The 18,514-nt window shown below is 40.4% G+C and overlaps 1 protein-coding gene across 6 annotated transcripts in view; it reads right to left on the reverse strand.

Annotated features, from left to right (window-relative positions):
• The window catches only part of sgip1a (SH3GL interacting endocytic adaptor 1a), an 87,330-nt gene that overhangs the window by 20,780 nt on the left and 48,036 nt on the right, over positions 1 to 18,514 (reverse strand). For 3 of the 6 annotated variants that reach the window (XM_050056031.1, XM_050056035.1, XM_050056033.1), the window contains exons 5-15: positions 16,469 to 16,532; positions 15,389 to 15,413; positions 15,223 to 15,243; positions 14,598 to 14,660; positions 14,043 to 14,106; positions 12,935 to 13,113; positions 8,881 to 8,892; positions 7,273 to 7,294; positions 7,070 to 7,160; positions 3,460 to 3,545; positions 648 to 728 (exon numbers count right to left, since the gene is read on the reverse strand). In XM_050056031.1, the coding sequence (XP_049911988.1) occupies positions 648 to 728; positions 3,460 to 3,545; positions 7,070 to 7,160; positions 7,273 to 7,294; positions 8,881 to 8,892; positions 12,935 to 13,113; positions 14,043 to 14,106; positions 14,598 to 14,660; positions 15,223 to 15,243; positions 15,389 to 15,413; positions 16,469 to 16,532 (708 nt within the window). The remainder of the gene's footprint in view (positions 1 to 647; positions 729 to 3,459; positions 3,546 to 7,069; positions 7,161 to 7,272; positions 7,295 to 8,880; positions 8,893 to 12,934; positions 13,114 to 14,042; positions 14,107 to 14,597; positions 14,661 to 15,222; positions 15,244 to 15,388; positions 15,414 to 16,468; positions 16,533 to 18,514) is intronic. The other 3 variants (XM_050056034.1, XM_050056032.1, XM_050056036.1) reach the window with 2 other exon arrangements.

The following is an 18,514-nucleotide window of genomic DNA, read 5'->3' on the forward strand; positions in this document are numbered from 1 at the left end:
TTCTGATACAAAAATCTTGTACCGTAACCTACAGATTCTGCATATGTATATGTGTGTGTGTATGTATATATATATGTATGTATATATATACATACACACACATATACACAGATATCTGTTTATTGAGATTACAGCCTAATGTTTATATAAAGTAAATGGTGTTTTATGTTTATTTAACACAGAAATTCCTGTAACAAAAGCTTCGAAAGTTTGACTCCATACATGGCAGGGATTACCACACCTGCAAAACACAACCACAACAACTCGGGGAGAAGGGATCATCCCATAAAGCATTAACCATGCAGAAAAGCACATTCAGTCACCACCATGCCAAATGCAAGGAGGAGGCAGCGAGGGAGGATGAGCTGGTGCGGTATGGGAGACAGGTACTGACCTCTCCCAGAATAAACTACAGCCAAAGCTGAATCATTTGGTTGTGAAACGGCTGATAACATAAAATGGGTTACAGCTGGCTGTTTGTAACAAGGAGCAGGGCGTTGTGGTCACACAAGTGTTGGACTGGGTCAGTGTGCAGGCCTGTTTGTTAGTCAGATGATGATGAGGTTCATGAGGTTAGCAGATGGATCCGTGCAGTCATTCCAGGGAGAAGAAGAAATGCAGCACAATATGCAGGTTATTAAACTTACTTCCTGTGGGGAAGGATCTTGTCAAAGAGGATTCAGACTCTGACAGAGGAGCCCCCCACGCATCGGACCCCGAGAAACCCACTAAGTTCAGAAGGGGACAGAACAGGCCGTGGCAGCGGCATTAGAGCCAACATATTCAAAGGGTTTCTCATTCTGCGAGGCTTAAAAAAGCATTAGGTGCAAGAGAGGAAACAACAGAGACCAGCATGTCAATAAAATCTTTCATTAGAGAAGACCGATTTCCAGCCTCAGTGGCAAACAGCAGTCAGGATGTGTTGTAACATTTGCCAACTGAATTTCAGTGCCACTGTAATAGTGGGATGCAGGGTTCAGCACAAAATGTATCTGAGGACATGGCTACAACCTTGTTCACTCAAACTGATTTCTAGAGGCAGAATAAGAAATATCTGGGAACAGGGGTGACCAAGACAGCCCACTTGTATCCTGTGATTAGTTTTTTGAAATTGTGCAATAGTATATAGCATTATATAAATTCAACATGATGAGAGTTAATGTGAAATCTACACGTTTATTATTACCTTTACCATTAGCCTGCCTATGTAAAAAGTAGTTAAACACTATCCTCACTACTTTTCTCAATAACAAATCACATGATGCCAACACCCACATTATTAGGGTAGGGTAACATGACAACACACTGTATGAGATCTTAGTAAGATATTCTTTTATACTGCTTATACCAAACTAGCTACCTGCCTGTTACTGTACTATTTCCGGATATACAAGTAAAAGTTTTGCAAGAGAACTTTATGAAAATACTGGATTTACAGGATGTAATGTGATGAATTACCTTGATTTTTCAAGCATTTACTTCACAACGTTAACCAAAAACAACATCCCCATCATAAATTTAACAAGAACCTAAATTATTAACACTCAGTTGCAGTTTATTATATAACAAAAATACAGCAGTCAACAGTCCTGCAATAAATACAACCTTCATAAAGGTTATAATGTTGAGTATTTGGTAAAACTGTTATGGAGAGGTGCTGATTCAACTTTATGGTAGTTAATTAGGATGCAGCTCAGATGCAGGGTGGAGGGTGACTTTTGGGGCTCAAGCCTGAATGTTTTCTCAAGAGCATCAAATCTTTTAGGTTTCTAGAATACCTTAAAAATGGTTTCATTCAGATAATAATATGTGCCCATGCTGTTTATCCTTCTATGCTATTCCTTAAAGAAATGTATTATATGTGAGTAAAGGTTCTTCTGTATTAAGGACCACATTTACCTATCATTGCTGGGGACCCTTGATTTGCAAATAGAGCAGCCCAGATTATTATGGCATTGCTTCAAATGTAGCAGATTTGTCAGCTGTGAACTTCATCTGTGAACTCCAGCAAAGTATAACAAGCATAAGTTTCAAGATCAGTAACGCTGTTTACACCAGACACCTGCCTATCTGTGTTACGTACCTTAAAAATAGTAACATCAGACAATTTTCATCTCTTTTTTAGGCGGCAGAAGTGAAATGAGTCATCCTCAACATTTGCTGTGTTAAGTGTCAGAATGATGAAGACAGTCGGAAAACAATTAGATATAAGACAGGATGTAGGCTCTGCAGGATGACTTTCTTCCGTTGCAACAATCATGTTTTTTCCCTCTAACGGTGTACAGATTTTTAGGCATTCTATTATCTCAAATGGCTCAAAAATAGTGCATATAGCTGCTGAAAAAAAAATCTCAGAGGGGGGATCATGCCATCAGACTTCCTACTGTAGGTTTGGGCTGAGCCTCAAATTTATTTCAATAAGCGTGGGCTAAATAACAGAAACACCTCTCTGTGTAGTGCAGTATAGTTCAACGGCACCTCAATACATCCTCCAAGATTACCATAAAGTTGAATCAGCACATTTATTATCAGCGCATTTATTGCAGGACTGTTGTATTAGACTACATTTGCTTTCCATGCACCTAATAAACTGGAAACAAAATGAATAATAGATACATTGTTACTGCTATAAATGGAGGGAACAAAATATTGGAATCATCTCAAAGCAGTCTCTCTACAGCAAACACTGATCGTTACTGTGTAGGTCTCGTGAGGGTAGGATTTATTGTAGGGCTGTTGTATTAGACTGTATTAGTATTAGCAAACTGTACCTAATCGACTTGAAACTAAGTGTAAAATTACACCAGAGAAAAGATTTTATCTTTATCACACACCCCCACTCTTTATGATCTTTTGAAGATAAAACCATAATGAGTAAAAAGTTGTCACACACATTGAGATTTTTTATATGTCTGAATAACTGTATAAAGGGAATTTGTGTCAAGTTGATGTTAGTTATGCCTGACATGGCAGTTGCGTAACAGCTAAGAGCTCTCCCACAGCCTGTGCTGCTAAATCCTACTGGATTGGCTGAGAGCGGGTGGCAGCAGAGTCTGCATATTAACAAGCTGCACTGTGCACGTGAACATGACCCCCCAGTGCCAATTTCAACTTTGACCTTTGCAAAGACAGATGGAGAGAATCCACAACTGCACAGAGAGCCTGAGGGAAGAACAATGATGTTAGAGAAATAGGTGAGAGGGAGGGAGAGGAAGGACAGAGACAGAGAGAGAGAGAGAGAGAGAGAGAGGATATCTGCTATGACAGCCAAGCAGGGCTTAGCTGGCAGCCTTAAAGAGACAATAAGTGTGTGTTCAGAAAGCCTTTTTCATTGTGTTGCTATCACAGACAAAAACAACAACGCTGGTAACAACAGTCAACACGGATGTATTCTAACAACAGACACAAAGACGTACACAGAGACGGAAAAACAGTGACAAAGACAGAGACGAGGGTTACCTTCAGTTTTCTGTTCTCCAAAGGCTGTTTCCAAGGGAGGCCCAAATAAGGCTGTAGTGTCTTCAGAGACTGGTGTTTGTTGACTGCTGAAACAGACAGAGGACAATGTGAAAGGAGACGCTGTGTGACAAAACAGTTGCAGAAGGTCATTTTAGGAAACAGCCACACTGTGTAAATATTGTCATAGCTTCCGTCATCATGTCATGTACAGGTAAAATACCTTTTAACACATACTTATTCCACTTAGTATGTGGATAAATGGTACTTTATTCCTAAACCCATGCCTACATTCTTAAGAAATAAATGCAAATGTACAAAAACCACTATACTGTTCAGATAATGTGGCTGAATACAGTTTTATTATCTTTTTTTTTTCGGTTGTTGGCTTAGTTTACATGAATTTGTAGCTGTATTATTGCAATTACTAGTTATCACACTCTCTGCAAGTATTATCCATTTTAAAATTATATGAGGTAGTTTGACCCATTTGTTAATATTTCTATTTTTATGATTTGGTAATGTTAAGATATAAAAAAAAATATAAAGCTGTTTGGATTAAAAAATATATATATTTACATCTTTTTCTTTTAAGACTTCGCTTTCTCTAATGTATTCTGATTATATTTGGACATCTTTAAGGACATGTGTGGACGGAAGGAAGGTTAGCAACTGCTATGGTGGGGGGAATATGGAATCCAATGAAACAAATAAACGTCTTTAATATAAGTCAAAATTATAACTAATTTTCAACAGTTATTAAGATAAGCAAATTATGAGGATTGTGCTGTATTTAAAACACAATGAACTCTAGAGGTAGAATATGTTGTAATGTAAAGATCAAAAACAACTAAAGCAGGAGACTGACAAGTAGTTTAACCAATGACTGATTACAAATAAAATAATAAAAACACAAAGTTGCACAAAACTGCACTTGCATATTTCTTTTTCTTACTCACACAGACACATGCGGACACTAAAAACTAACATTCACACAAACCACAGAAACATGAGTAGAAGAATAACAATAAGAATGACCCAACAACAACAATGAATACAATACAAACTATAAAGACAAGCATTCATGCTAGAAGACAGCATTTACACTAGAAGAGCATGTGTTTATGTTCCCACAGCACACAAAGCATCACAGTGTTGTTGAGTGGATAAACACTGTCACAGCTCCGCAGATTCACCAAAGCCTCAAGTGGCCCTCCAGCAGAATAAACACAATGTTTGAATCAAACTTCTTATGTTTTTGCAAGATGGCAAAGGTTTTGCGATATCTAAACAAAATCTTGTTTAGTTTATTGGCCATTATGTTAGAAGCACAACATAACGTGTTTATCTCACAGCCTTTGGTTATATCAAGAGTGTTGCCTACAGAAGTTCCCTTCTTTCAATGATATTAAGGCTTCTTTTAAAAATATTTAGTGCTGTTAGCAACTTTTCAGTTAATACTAAAGTAGATCAAATCCCAGTTAGGGTCCCTGCTTAATTAAGCCAAGCTAGACAGCCTCAGCACATGTGAGAAAAGCCTTGAGTCATATGCAGAGGGTTTCAGTGAGACAACTAAAGAGGTGACATTGGATGCTGGTAGCCTTTGAGAAAGAATATAAAAAGATGTGACTAATAGAAAATTCCCCCTTTCACCTGACTAATAGGTGCTGAAAGTTGTTGAACCGCTGATTAATGTGACTCCAATCCCCAGTCCATCCGACCATGATAGAATGTATCACGGTTGAATGGACTGACCAAACTCCCAAAAAGGCCTAATGATGCTTGATGGTGACATTTGAAAGCTCCACACTGTGTAAGAGATAATTATTTCAAAATATGACACTTCTGACCTCCAAAATGAAAACTATCATGCAGATTAAAATCGAGCTACATGTAAGATTTGAACACTAATAAATACAGTTTGAGACATGACTGTGATTACTGTAACCTGCTGAGAACATCACCACTGCCATCAGCTCCATTAGCTTGTGCACTGCATTAACACTGTGTGGCAAAAGAATACAGCTCACAGCAGATCTACTGCACTGCTTTACAACTCAAAGGTCTATCTTTGAATGATACAAAGCAGTTAAAGGGAGTGAGCGTCTCAGACACAATAAAACCAGATACTGTTTCTCAAAACAATGTGCAGTGGAACAAGTGAAAATTCCTTCTTCGGAAGGCATGTTATGTAGTTAGGTGTAAATGTAACCCCAATTCCAAAAAAGTTGGAAAGCTGAATTTTTAATTGAATACAGTACAAAGACAATATATCTGTTCCTACTGATACAATTAAGTGTTTTGTGTAAAATATACTCTCACTCTGAATTAGAGGCCTGCAACACATTTAAAAAAAGTTGAGACAGGGGCATGCTTACCACTGTGTTACATGACTTTCTCTTTCAACAAGACTCAGTAAGCGTCTGGGAACCAAGGACACTAATAATTGAGGTTTTGAAAGTGAAATTCTTTCCCATTCCTGCTTGATAGAAGACTTGCCCAACAGTTCAGGGTCTCCGTTGTTGTATTTTGCACTTCATAATGTGCCACACATTTTCAATGGGAGACAGGTCTGGACTGCAGACAGGCCGGTCTAGTACCTGCGCTCTTTTACTATGAAGCCAAACTGTTGTAACACCTGCGAGTGTGGCTTGGCATTGTGTTGCCTGAATAAGCATACATACCTGAAAAAGATGTCATCTGGATGGCAGCATATGTTGCTTCAAAACCTGTACCTTTGGGCATTTGCGGTGGCTTCACAGATGTGAAAATTACCCATGATGCCATGGGCACTAACACACCCTTATACCATCACAGATGCTGGCTTTGAACTTTGTGCTGGTAACAATCTGGATGGTCCTTTTCCTCTTTAGCCCGGAGGACATGACGTCTATGATTTAAAAAAACAGTCTGAAATGTGGACTCGTCAGACCACAGCACACTTCTCTACTACTTTGTGTCAGTCCATCTCAGATGAGCTCGGGCCCTGAGAAGCTGGTGGTGTTTCTGGATTTTGTTGAAGATATGATTTTTGCTTTGCATGGTAGAGTCTTAACTTGGATTTGTAGAGGCAGTGATGAACTGTGTATACGGACAATGGTTTTCCAAAGTGTTCCTGAGCCTATGTAGTTCTATCCTTTATACAATCAAGTCAGTTTTGATGCAGTGCAGCCTGAGGGGTCAAAGGTGGCAGGCATTCAATACTGTATTCTAGGCTAACCTGTTTACCCGTGGAACGTTCCAAACAGGTGGTTTTTGGCCATTTCACAACTTTCCCAGTCTTTTGTTGCACATGTCCCAACTATTTTGGAAGGTGTTACAGGCATCAAATTCAGAATAATTAGTTAGTTTGAACATGAAGTTTATTGTATCTGTACTGTATAAAATTAAAAAAAAAAAATAGGTTGAAAAAGATTCTCAAAGCATTGCATTCTGTTTTTATTTATGTTTTACATGGAGTCCCAACTTTTTTGGAATTGAGGTTGTATACAGATTTAGCAGCAAAATGCTCTTAAAACGAGCAAAGGAATCAGCAGTGACACATACAGTATGATACAAATAGCACATTTACATTGAGTGGCAGTGGCTTGTCCCTTGACAGTGAGGTACATACCTGGGAGGTTGTGGTGCTGGAGCTGGAGCTGGTGTGGGGGCCACAGTGGGTAAAGTAGGAACAACACGTCTCGGTCTGGCGATCTCCTCACCTGGAATCAGAATTAAATCTGTTTAGCAAATGCGGCTCTTGCATCACATCCTTTGGAAGTCACTATCATTAAAAGTGGACCTGGCCTAGGGATTAACATGACTAATACTTACTGGATGTGTTCCTTTTCAAACCCTGTAACAAGACAGAAATGAGACTAAAATCAGCATCCTACATTAAAGCCTCATCTATGTACAACAGTTGCAAATACACTGAAAAATGTTAAATGTAAATGCATGGCAGTCAAAAACAACAACTTTTCTTTTAATATAAAAAGCTGTGTGGTTTAATCTGTGCAATAATATAGGTTGTACAGTCAGGTCAGAGGGAGAACCTGAGCCACAGGCTGACTCAATCTGTTGAGACCTGTGGAAGTACCTGACCAGCTACAAGCTACACAGGAGCAGGCATTAAAACACAGCAGCACAGGGCAGGTTGTGATACAGAAAGACGTTTGCTAGTATTAGACAGTAGACAGAAGAGACATGAGAGGACATGAGGGAAGAGAGATTGGTAATGAGATACAAAAAGGTCACCAGCTGGACGTTATCCAGGGGCACTGCAGTCCACAGTCAGTGCCCCAACCCCTCGGCCACCAAGCCACCCCCAAATGAAAATACATCTTGCAGCTATTTAAGTAGCTACTTTGCATTTTAATAAACATTTCTTATTTCTATGTCCAGGTAAATTTTAGTGGTAGACTTACTGAAAGTCTTTCTTGGGTATTCACCAACTACAGTACCTATTCATACTCACTTTGACGGAACTGTAAATGACATTTCTTAGGCTTTATAAGTGAGCCACTGAACAGTGCACATTAGGTGATATATGGCACAGAGAGCTCTAATAAATCACCTCAGCAGCTACTGTATATCAGATGCAAAAGCAAAAATATCTGCCATTAGGGATCCACTTTAAAGTAAGGTGAGTAAGTAACCCCAATAAATAACTCCACAATTCAATTACAATAACATTGTTAGTGTCACATTAGAAAATGGCAACTGCTACCTGCAGTGAAGTAGCCTAACTATGCTGTGAGCAGTGGTTTGAGGTGTCAAAGCAAAAAAAAAAATATTGGAAAGCTTTCAAAACATGCTTTTGAAGTCTTCAGAAGTCCCCCCTGATACTACAGAGGGTGTCAGGCTGATAAAGCTGAAGCGCATGGAAGTTAAAAGCAAAATGAGTTGTGTTGTTGGAGAAGCAGCAGCACAATAATATCGCCTCTATGCTGTGATCTTAAACACCCTGTGTGTGCGCGAGCATATATATGAATTCATCATGTGGAGGCCGCAAAAGGCCAAAAAAGGCAAAGGGCAGATGAGGAGAGAGGGGGAGGAGAGGGAAGAGAGGCAGGAGCAAATGAGACGAGAAGACACGACGATGGGGAGTGACTGAAGTAAGACATCAAAGGGTCCAGCTGTCAAAAGTGCAAATTTTCTCTCACTGGAGAGGCCAAGCATGAAGCCATTCAAGATGAAAAACAAGCACGCTAGTGATCTTGAGAATCTAAGAAAAAATATATCTATTTTTATGTTTAAATATTAATGTCAAAGCAAATTAGCTAACAGATTTGACCCGTCGCCTCAGCCACTGAACCCACCTATGCATTTTCTGTCTTATTCAACCGACACCGAGGACAGGGTGAGGAGCAAAAGGGTACAAGAAGCATGTGACATATTTTTTAGCCTGACCCCAGGGAGACGGAAGAAAAGGACACTTACCGGGCTACGTCTCTGTGACCAGCAAAAAGGAAGAGAGAAGAGACACCTGGTCAGAGAGTGACAAATCAGTAAAGCAGACATCATACATGAGGAGAAGAAGAAATTTGGCCTGGTCGGTCAGATTAGGGGATCAGGAATATAACATATCCATAAAGACGGCGTTATGTGCTTATCTGTTTTAGATTTTGTGAGGTTTTTTTCATGCAGCCTTGTGTGGTGTGAGGTTTTTCTGAGCATCAATGCATATAGTTCAATAAGCCGCTGAATGATAAGGCAAGAGGATATCAGGACTTTTTCAAACTGGTCTGTGTTTGTGTTGATGCCTACACCCCCTTCTTCTGTTGACGGTGAGAAAAAACAAAAGTCTGAGTGTGCAAATTCAAGAGCGTCAGATAAATAAGGATGTCTGCCTGAACCTTTCATGTCATCTCTGAACCTGCTGTGACTGGACATCTTCCAAAATATCTTGTGGAGCTGCTTCAATCCCCTCCCTTATCTTTATCTCTTTCCCTTTATTTGATAAGTTAAAAAAAAAAAAAAGTCATTTTTTGCCATCTAATCCTTTTAAGTTTCCTTCCATTTTCCCCTCTAGTCTCCTATCTGCCCCCTTGGTCTCTTTCATCTCAGCTAAAATCTCTCCATCTGCCTGCGTCACCTCTGTCTCGCATCAACCGTCTCTCTCTCTCTCCTCCATCCCTCACTCTTGTGCTTGTTCCAGTTGTGCAGTGAGCCATGAGTGATTAAAGTGATGCAACAAGGGGGTGGGATGTGCTGGTGGAGGGGATTCATTTCATTGGGTAAATTGGTGCAGGACACAGCTAAAGCCGTGTTTGTCATGACCAATCATCGTCTCTCTGCTGTATGTAAACAGGAAGAACGTCAGGAAGCATGTAGAGTCACACACTGTGACCTTTTAGCCTCTGTCAGGGACTAACATTGGTCTTTAACACACTCATAGTAATCATAAAATACAAAATAAATAGAGATACAGTTTTTTTGTTTCATTTTTGAAATTCCAATATTGCATTTTTGCTTCTGGTGCAAGAGTAATGAAACATTTTGTAACTGAGGCAAGTCATCTCTGAACAGAGAGTCAGCTGAGCTGTAAAGTGACTGACTTCGCTTGAGGGGATTCTCTGTGTCGACCTGACTGCACAGTGGCTGGCTACAGTAATGGCACACTTTATAAAATATGACCAATTCAACATAAAAATAAGATGTTTGTCTTTCTGGTTGAAATGTTAGAACACAATAAGAAAATTGGGGAATAATATGGGACGTAAGGCCTATTCTTTTAAATTCTAGCATCTTAACTCCCTCCCTGACCTTTTCCTTGCCTCGTCTACTGCTTGCAGTTGTGTCATTCTGACCAAGAGCTGGAAGCTCAAGACTCCAGAACCAATTAAAATCAGATTTAAGACGTCTTACTCAGCGGAAAACAACATAAAAGTCGGCGCGCTTGTACTCCAAGTACCAAGGCAAACAAATCAACATGTGGCATAAAAATGCTGAGCAGTCACACACACATGCACGTACTGTAATCTGCCTACATACAGTAGAACACCACAATGAAACACACTCACATCAAAAGACAAAGTACATAGCATTAGCCATTTGCCCTTTAAATGCTGGGCTAATAATAAGCCTATAGTTATTACACACTGGCATGATATCTTGCTTCACTCGTAGTTCTATTTTCAGCAGCACAGAGCTGATTTTATGAGCAAATAAAAAAGAGCACACAAGAAAAGAAAGACATAAAACACATGAGCATGCAAAGCAAAGGCTTACCGGACTCCTCTACAGAGGTTAGCATCATTAGAGGCAGCAAATGAAAAAATAAATAAATAAAAGATAGGAGAGAAATAAAAAGAAGAGAAGGGTGGAACAGTTAGAAGACTAGTGGGGATAGTATATTAACGCTGGCAAAGCAAAACATCTGCATACAAAGTAGGCAGCCATCTACATCAACAGCAATCATTAACACAGACTGATAAAGCTGGCGTAGTACTATGGCTCCCTTCAGCCCTCCACCTACACATTACCCACTACTCCTCCTAACATGATGTCAACACCGAATCCTGGCTAAGGCTTTATGTGAAATAAGCTGCTAAAATGCATCGTCATGTCCCTCTCATAAGTTTGTGTACTTATGCATAATTCAGACAGAATATGCCAAATATTACCACAGAAATTAAGCTCACGCAGTCCTCTAAATACGAAACTCTGTATCAAGGTATGTATAATACTCGGTATGCATATCAGGTTTTTCAAAGCTGGGGTGAGAGCTTGTCAGTGTCTTTTTAAATGAAATGTCATCTTTACTTGCAGAGACCCAAGAGCAAGAGCATTAGAATGTAGAGCCTCGGTTATTAGTCGAGGGAATCTCAGTGATATTTAATTGGCTGGGAGCTGTTGTCAACTGTGAGTCTTGTTTTTGAAAATAAGAGGCGAGCCCTAATTTTTTTTTAGTCTGGGAATAACGTTTTACAGGATCAATTTAGGGATAAGGGAGAACTAGAAAGCAGTGGAAAGAGGCAGCGTTTGCTTTCGGAGGCCTGTTAACACTTGGCCCCTCTTCCTCTTTTCATCAGACCATTTTATTGTCAGTCCATAGCCAAGGTTACCCAGAGTTGCCAGGGACTGGGAGTGACTGTGTGACTCATGTAATTTATCTGTGGGGGGGAAAAGCGGTGCCCCGGCAAACGTGATGCTAATTCGAACTGGTAGAGGTGAAAGTGCCAGTTTCGTAATCGCAACTATAGGCCAGTAATTCCAGTGGCATGACTTTGGTTAACATTCAGGTGACTTGACTGCACGAGGTGAATTTTTAGACGATGTTGGGGGAAACTTATTTCAGATGACTCAAGGTCTAGAAAAAAACACACATCAGCACATCTGGATAATACTACAATGAATAACAGCCCCAAAACCAAATCTGTCATATTATCAGAGCTGTTTTCATTACAGATCCATCTGTTTGTCACTGTTCCGATAAATTGATTAACTGTTAATATACCAGGAACTAGTGACAAAATGTCTATCATTATTCCCCGAGTCTAATGTGATGTCACCTCAGCGTAGGTTGAGAGCAAAGTGTGGCAAAAACAACCGATGTGTCCTATCAACTCCAAACGTGCACACAACCATTAACAGCATGGAAAGACCTTCACACCTGATCAGGTTAAGGGAGTCAGTAGGTAAACACGGGGAGGCTGGTTTAAATTATTGAGTCCACAAGCTCAAATGACCACAAGCAATCTCACTGTACAGCGGACTGACACACCGGTTCATTGTGCCTCACTTTCCTACCTGAATTATTTAAGGCGGACACCCAAGCTAACTGTCCTCACTGAAGAAGAAAGGGATCATGGGTACGCAGGGGAGGCCAAAGCCTGTTTTAGAGTCCCACTACTGATTACAGGCTACATGAAGAGGATGTGTGCTTAAATTTGGATTCATTAACTCAGCTGCATCGCTTCAAACAAAAAGCTTCACGCCCTGTTATTCTGTGGTTTCTGTCATGGCGGGACATCTGTCTTGTGTTAAAGGACATCGGACAAAATGGGAGAACAGCGAGGTCGCTGACAGCGCTGACCAAGTATCACAAGAGTTACAATTTAATTTGTTGAATTCAAACAACCATAAATCAGCTGATATCACTGATCACAAAGACATGAATTGTAATTTTAGTCTAGGGTTTAAACCAGAGACATTACGCAACATTCAATACTGGATTATTAAAACAAACTAGTTGTGTTGTAATGTAAAGACCAGAAAAAGGTGAAGCAGTGATCCATCCATCCACTGCAGAGAAAGATAGTAGCTCAATAGATACTAGCACACACAACATCATGCAGCACCTTAGTTGGAAAAACGTGAACAACTCACATGCATGCCCAACATATCTGTGCACAAAAAACAATCTAATTTTACATCTTCAGAAGCAGGAGTGATTCACACATGCACATAATAACCACCTAAACCATCTAATAAGCAGCCATCTGTTAATGAGAGCCAGCAGTGAGAGGGCAGCGACGTCAGAGCCACTCACCATAGGAGACGGGGACAGGGCTATGTTGCCTATGGAGGCTTTGAGCTCGTCGACCGAGGGCGCCGACACTACACGATCGGCCGGCAGTGGCTTGATCTTGATTTTGAATTTCTTCCTGTGGTCCTCCTCTTCTTCCGACTCATCGGAGGAAAAGAAGTGGGGCTTTTTGGTGATGGGTGGTAGCGCGGCGTCAAAGAAAAGCAATGTTTCTTTCCATCCTTAAACTGATATCTTGACATTCAACTTGCATAATATTATAAAGGCCACTACATGATTATTTCAGGAACTACATCCCTAGTAAAACTAGCCTCCCTGGTCTACACTAGAAACAAAAATAACCTCTCCGCAAGGCTGATAAAGTGGAGTACCCATTACCTATTGAAACCTAAATACTACCGCTAAACTAACTGACAGGTCGGGCAATCCTAACCTTAACCTAATACAAGTTACAACTTAAATTTGGTGCATGCCTGCCCACAGGATGGAGGTGCATGGCCTTAATCAGATCAAATTTTCAACCCACTGAAGAGGGTTTTGCAAAGTGATGAATACAGTCTCATCATCGTAACAAACAGAGCATCACCTCTGCTCAATATGAGACGACTGTCTGGGGAATCAGTGTATTGACTAGAGTGATATTTTCACGCTTCAGAAAGACGTTATGGGGCTCTTCTCAAACACTTCTCTGCAACTTCCTGCTCACGTCTGGTGCATCAATGAATCATTCTTCTGTAGCTGTGTTATGCGTTGCACCACATTACCTTTATTTAGATCTTTGTTAATTGGATGTTTTAACATTTTGATAAGCAGTTGACGCACTTTGACATCATTGTACGTACATCGAGTGAAGGTTTTTTTTGTGAGTGGATTTTTTTTTTTTTTTTTTACAACATGAGGATAATTGCTTTTATAGATTTGTTTCCACTGATTTGGCAGCCGCAGCAGAATGATGCACCACACAAACTGATCTCTATCAATGAGCACCAATTTAAAAAATCCTGTACTAATAATGGAAGCAATCCATTTTTGGTGGGCCAGAGTAAATTGGCAGAGAAAAATAGGACAAATTAATTCTATCAGATGACAAATCAAGCAGTGCAGAGGATATCTCCTTCTTCCGACTCCTCGTCAGGTCTGATGCTGTAGCCCTCATCGTCCACCTCAGGAGAGTTCTGAAACACAAAGAGGGACTCAGTATAAATCTCTTGGAGAGTGTGAATGATGTTATTAGTTACACAATGCTGTGATATCACTTCGGCCAATACAATGCTAACAAACAAAATGCAGTCACTTCAAAAAGTACTGTCAGTTAATAAGCTACAGTTGACACATTTAATCAATATGTTGTACTGAGGCTTCCGGTCCTAACAAAGGCTATGTTCCCTGCTCAATGAAACACGACCACATGCATATTGACAAAGTCATGATCTGGATCTAAAATGTATGTAATTGAAGGTTGCAAATAGTAAACCCATCGACTTGACTTACTATCTGTAACCCCTTTTAACATGCTTTGTTTACAGAGTTGTCAATAGCAAATTGATTTTACAATAATATGGATCAATACAATAAGCCCATTCACTGCAAATTAAAGGGTGAGCTGGTGCCGACCATGTTGAAACACTGTTTAAAATCAGCATAAAATAGTAATCCTATTACTTACATATCTGTCCCAGTCGATATCTCCGTAGAAGCCATTAGGGGCCCCGTTGGTCTTCTTCTGAGACTAGGAAGAAAGAGACATTTTGATTAAAATCCCACCCGGACAGTGAGGGTACATTATATTCTACTGCACTACCAATGAATGTATTTTTTACTGTTCAGTGAAACTGTATTGCAACTATTTCTGCCCTATAAACCTTGATGCTGCGTACTCTGGAAGTCATGTCATATGAGACTCAGTTCCCTATTTCCCTTTTACAAGGCCGTAATTTGTTCTCTGTTTTCTGCACTTGGTCACTAACGATCTGATGATGACGATGATTACTGTTATTATCCAGCACGCTGCAAATTGTCCAACAGTGCTGGATAATATTTCAAGATTTAGGGTCTCTCTGAGCTACCCCAAAGGATTCAGGGGAATATCCTGTTGCCCTTTATGTTTTTTTTTTTTCTCAAAGCCTCCTCAGAGAGCCTGCTAATGAAACAATAGCTGAAACAGCAACACTGGCAGTTGACTGAGCTGAAGATAGTGCTGTGATGTCTCTAATCAGTCTAACCTCTAAGCTCTAGACTAACTAATCTAGAGATTAATCTACTCCAAAGGACTACAGACTACAGTTCAGTACCGATTCAACCTCGTGGGGTTCCTGGCAAGTAAAAAGAACACACAAAATAAATAATCAACCTCACAATCACCAGTCTTAATTTCCTCCAGTAAAACACATGTAGTGAATAGTTAATTTATAAATGAAATAACTGGCTGATATATATTAAATATTTTCTGTTACTTACACCGCCGTCTCTGTCTGGGGACCCCCTGTGAGAATTTAAAGAAACAGAGAAGAAAGGAGCGCATGAAAGTCACTTAACACATGAGCTCTTCATCTTGAAATCAAGTGCTTTGCTAATTAGTCAAGCTGAAATATTTAAAAGGGGGTATTCAAGGAAAACCTTTTCACGCCACCAAACTCAAACACTTATTCACTCACACATCACACTCTCAGATATCACAGCACACAATCCTTTAACAGCAAGTCGAAGTGTCTCATGCATAGTCACAAACTGGCTGTAAAACCATTGAGCTTACAAAGATTCTGCAAGCTGACCACGTACTTTATGAGTGAACTAACTGGTCTATTATGTCTCATTTTGATTTCACTGTATTTCATTAATTTAATTTTTTTTTTTTTTAAAGATTTTTTTTTTGGGATTTTTGCCTTTAATGTACAGGACAGAGTGAAATGGGGTGAGAGAGATTTAATGTACAGGACAGAGTGAAATGGGGTGAGAGAGAGAGCGGGGGGTGACATGCAGCAAATGGTAGCAAGCCGGAGTCGAACCTGCGACCGCTGCAGCAAGGCATCGCCTCTGTACATGCCGGCACTATCCACTACGCGACCGACGCCCCCAGAACATTTTTTAAATTACAGATAATAGTCTAAATTATGGGATATTATGGATTAAGTCTGGTCATTATTTTGTGAAATCGATAAAAACATACCACACAGGATTCATACTGGGAGTTTAACAGATCCATTGATACAGTACAATACACAATACACCACTGTGGCTCATAATTGACTGGCGGACTCTCAAACTGTGCATGTTCAATGGAGGCAGCTGTCAAACACTGATTTGATGAAACCTGCACTTAATACTAATCCTGTAAATCTAGGCTAATCCTTTCATTCTGCCGTAACATATATCCAAGACCTGCTGCCATACAATATTTGTTCCTCTTAAAATAACTCAAATTCAGAGGTTTCAGTCAGCTCTCTGCTCCACTGCACAGCATCATTGTACTTTCAGCAGTGGAACAACTGATGTGCTCGGCGTTCATGCAGCACACCAGTAAGGAGCATCAGCACTTACGTGGAGTCATTGTCCTTTTCTTTCTTCCGTATCCCGAAGGCCTTCCTGGTACGTTTTTTCAATCCTGAGAAGAAAGAAGAGAACGAGGGGTGAATTATTGCATGAAGAGAGACTGAAAGGTGGTGTCTGTGGGTGGGCTAAAGTGCAGGTGGGGTCAGCTGTGTTGCATCTGTCATCCAGGAGATTAAAGACAGCGTTTTTATGTATTATTGAGTGACTGGCTGCATCCCTGTGAAGGTAAACACTTGCTTTTAAAACTAAAATTGTGTTCATGGTCATCCCAGATGGACAGACAGCCTTGCAATCCTCAAGGCATCTTTTTTGGAATGGAAAAATCATTAGCAGTGAGAAATCAATGCGCCAAGAATTTAACAAGAATCGCTGTGGAGAGCTGTGGAGCACAGAGGAACCTGTTGTTTGGTCAGACAGCTGATCATATACAAAACTTCAATCCATAATGCTACAGAAAGCAGGGGAGATCTCTTATGTGCTGACTCGCCTGAGTCAGCAACTGACCCACCACATCTACTGTAAACATGACGGTGTGGTTTAGACCAAGGCAAATGATCGACAGCTGCTCTAATGGAGCCACTCAGCGGCGCTATCATTAAGCAACAAGTCTGACAGTGTGTTCTGGCCTTGAGAAAAGTTTCGGTAACTTTTCAGGGGGAAAAATAGCCTTAAATGCAAAATCGGGACCTTGAAACGAACACTAAATTTTCTGCTGTAAAAAAAATGGACGGTATGCACATCCAACCCCAGGTGGGTGCGTGATAAAAGCTGCTTCCAAAGAAAAGAGAAGTAGTCCGTCCACACATGGAACACCACAACCTCCCATTTCAGAGTTTGAGCTTAATTTTCTCCGCTCAACAAAATGAAAAATGTAGTTTTCACTACAGATTTGAAGACATGGTTTATGTTTTCTAGTTTTTCACAAAATCTTTTTCAACAACAACTCAAGCTTCACTACATTATCAGGACAACACTAGACTGAAGCAACAATCAACTCCATTGTATTGAGCAAGGGAAACTACATAGCTCCATGTTCAATTTCCAGTCCAATAATTTATAATGATCTTCCTTCACTGAAGAAAGTCAAATCACAATCCATCTCTAGTTTATTCCAGTTCCAAAACAAATTTAGTATGATTAATTTGATCAAATTTAATTTAATTTTTCTCTACAATTATGCCAAACAAACAGATCTCACATGCTCTTGGCTTGTTCTTACCCCAGATGAAAGCCCAGTTGTCCCCCTCCATTTCTTTACTGGTAATTCCTTCACTCTCATTCTTTCATCACATCAGCTCATGACCAACCTATCTCTTCCTCATACCACATGCAAGTATACACTGAGCCTCGAAGCAGGAACCTGATGCTACCTCTCACTACACCCCAACACACACACACACACACACACACACACACACACACGGTATCATGATCCTGTTCTTGATCTGTGTCTGTCTGGTGCTCAAATTCAACACCAGTGACTTCATTCATGAATTAAAGACAAATGTCATCATTTCTTAAATTTCATGCAATTTCTTTACTACGCTAATCTTTGCATCAGCAAGGCTGCAGCCAAAATGGGAAATCGATCCAGAAAGACCTGCAGGCCATGAGGAGTCGCACCGAGACGTACCCTCTCATTGATCTTGCTAACATATTCCACCTTGTATCCTGTGAACGGACATTGTCACAGCTCAAGTAAATAGCCACCTTCAGAGGAAAAGCACACACATAAATATGTACAGCATGATGGCACATTCACAAATACAAAGGCTTATCCCTAAATACATAAAAGGTAGGCACACACGTTCCTGCAGACGTTTTGAGAGCATGGGCTCTAGTTTCCCGGTGCAGCGCAGGGTGGCGAACCCCACGCAGAGCTAGTTTCGAGCAGCACAACCCGAGGCGTGCTCAGTTTGGTAGTTTGGCAGACCGAGGTGCGCTGAGATGGGTGTGGCAGCGCAGCAGGGGGAGGTGTCGACAGATCCAGCTTGGCGCAGTGACAGTTTCGTGCCAAAAGGCTTCGCCGAAGGT

The sequence above is a fragment of the Epinephelus moara genome, chromosome 10 (genome assembly GCF_006386435.1).
Source record: "Epinephelus moara isolate mb chromosome 10, YSFRI_EMoa_1.0, whole genome shotgun sequence".
Taxonomy (NCBI): domain Eukaryota; kingdom Metazoa; phylum Chordata; class Actinopteri; order Perciformes; family Serranidae; genus Epinephelus; species Epinephelus moara.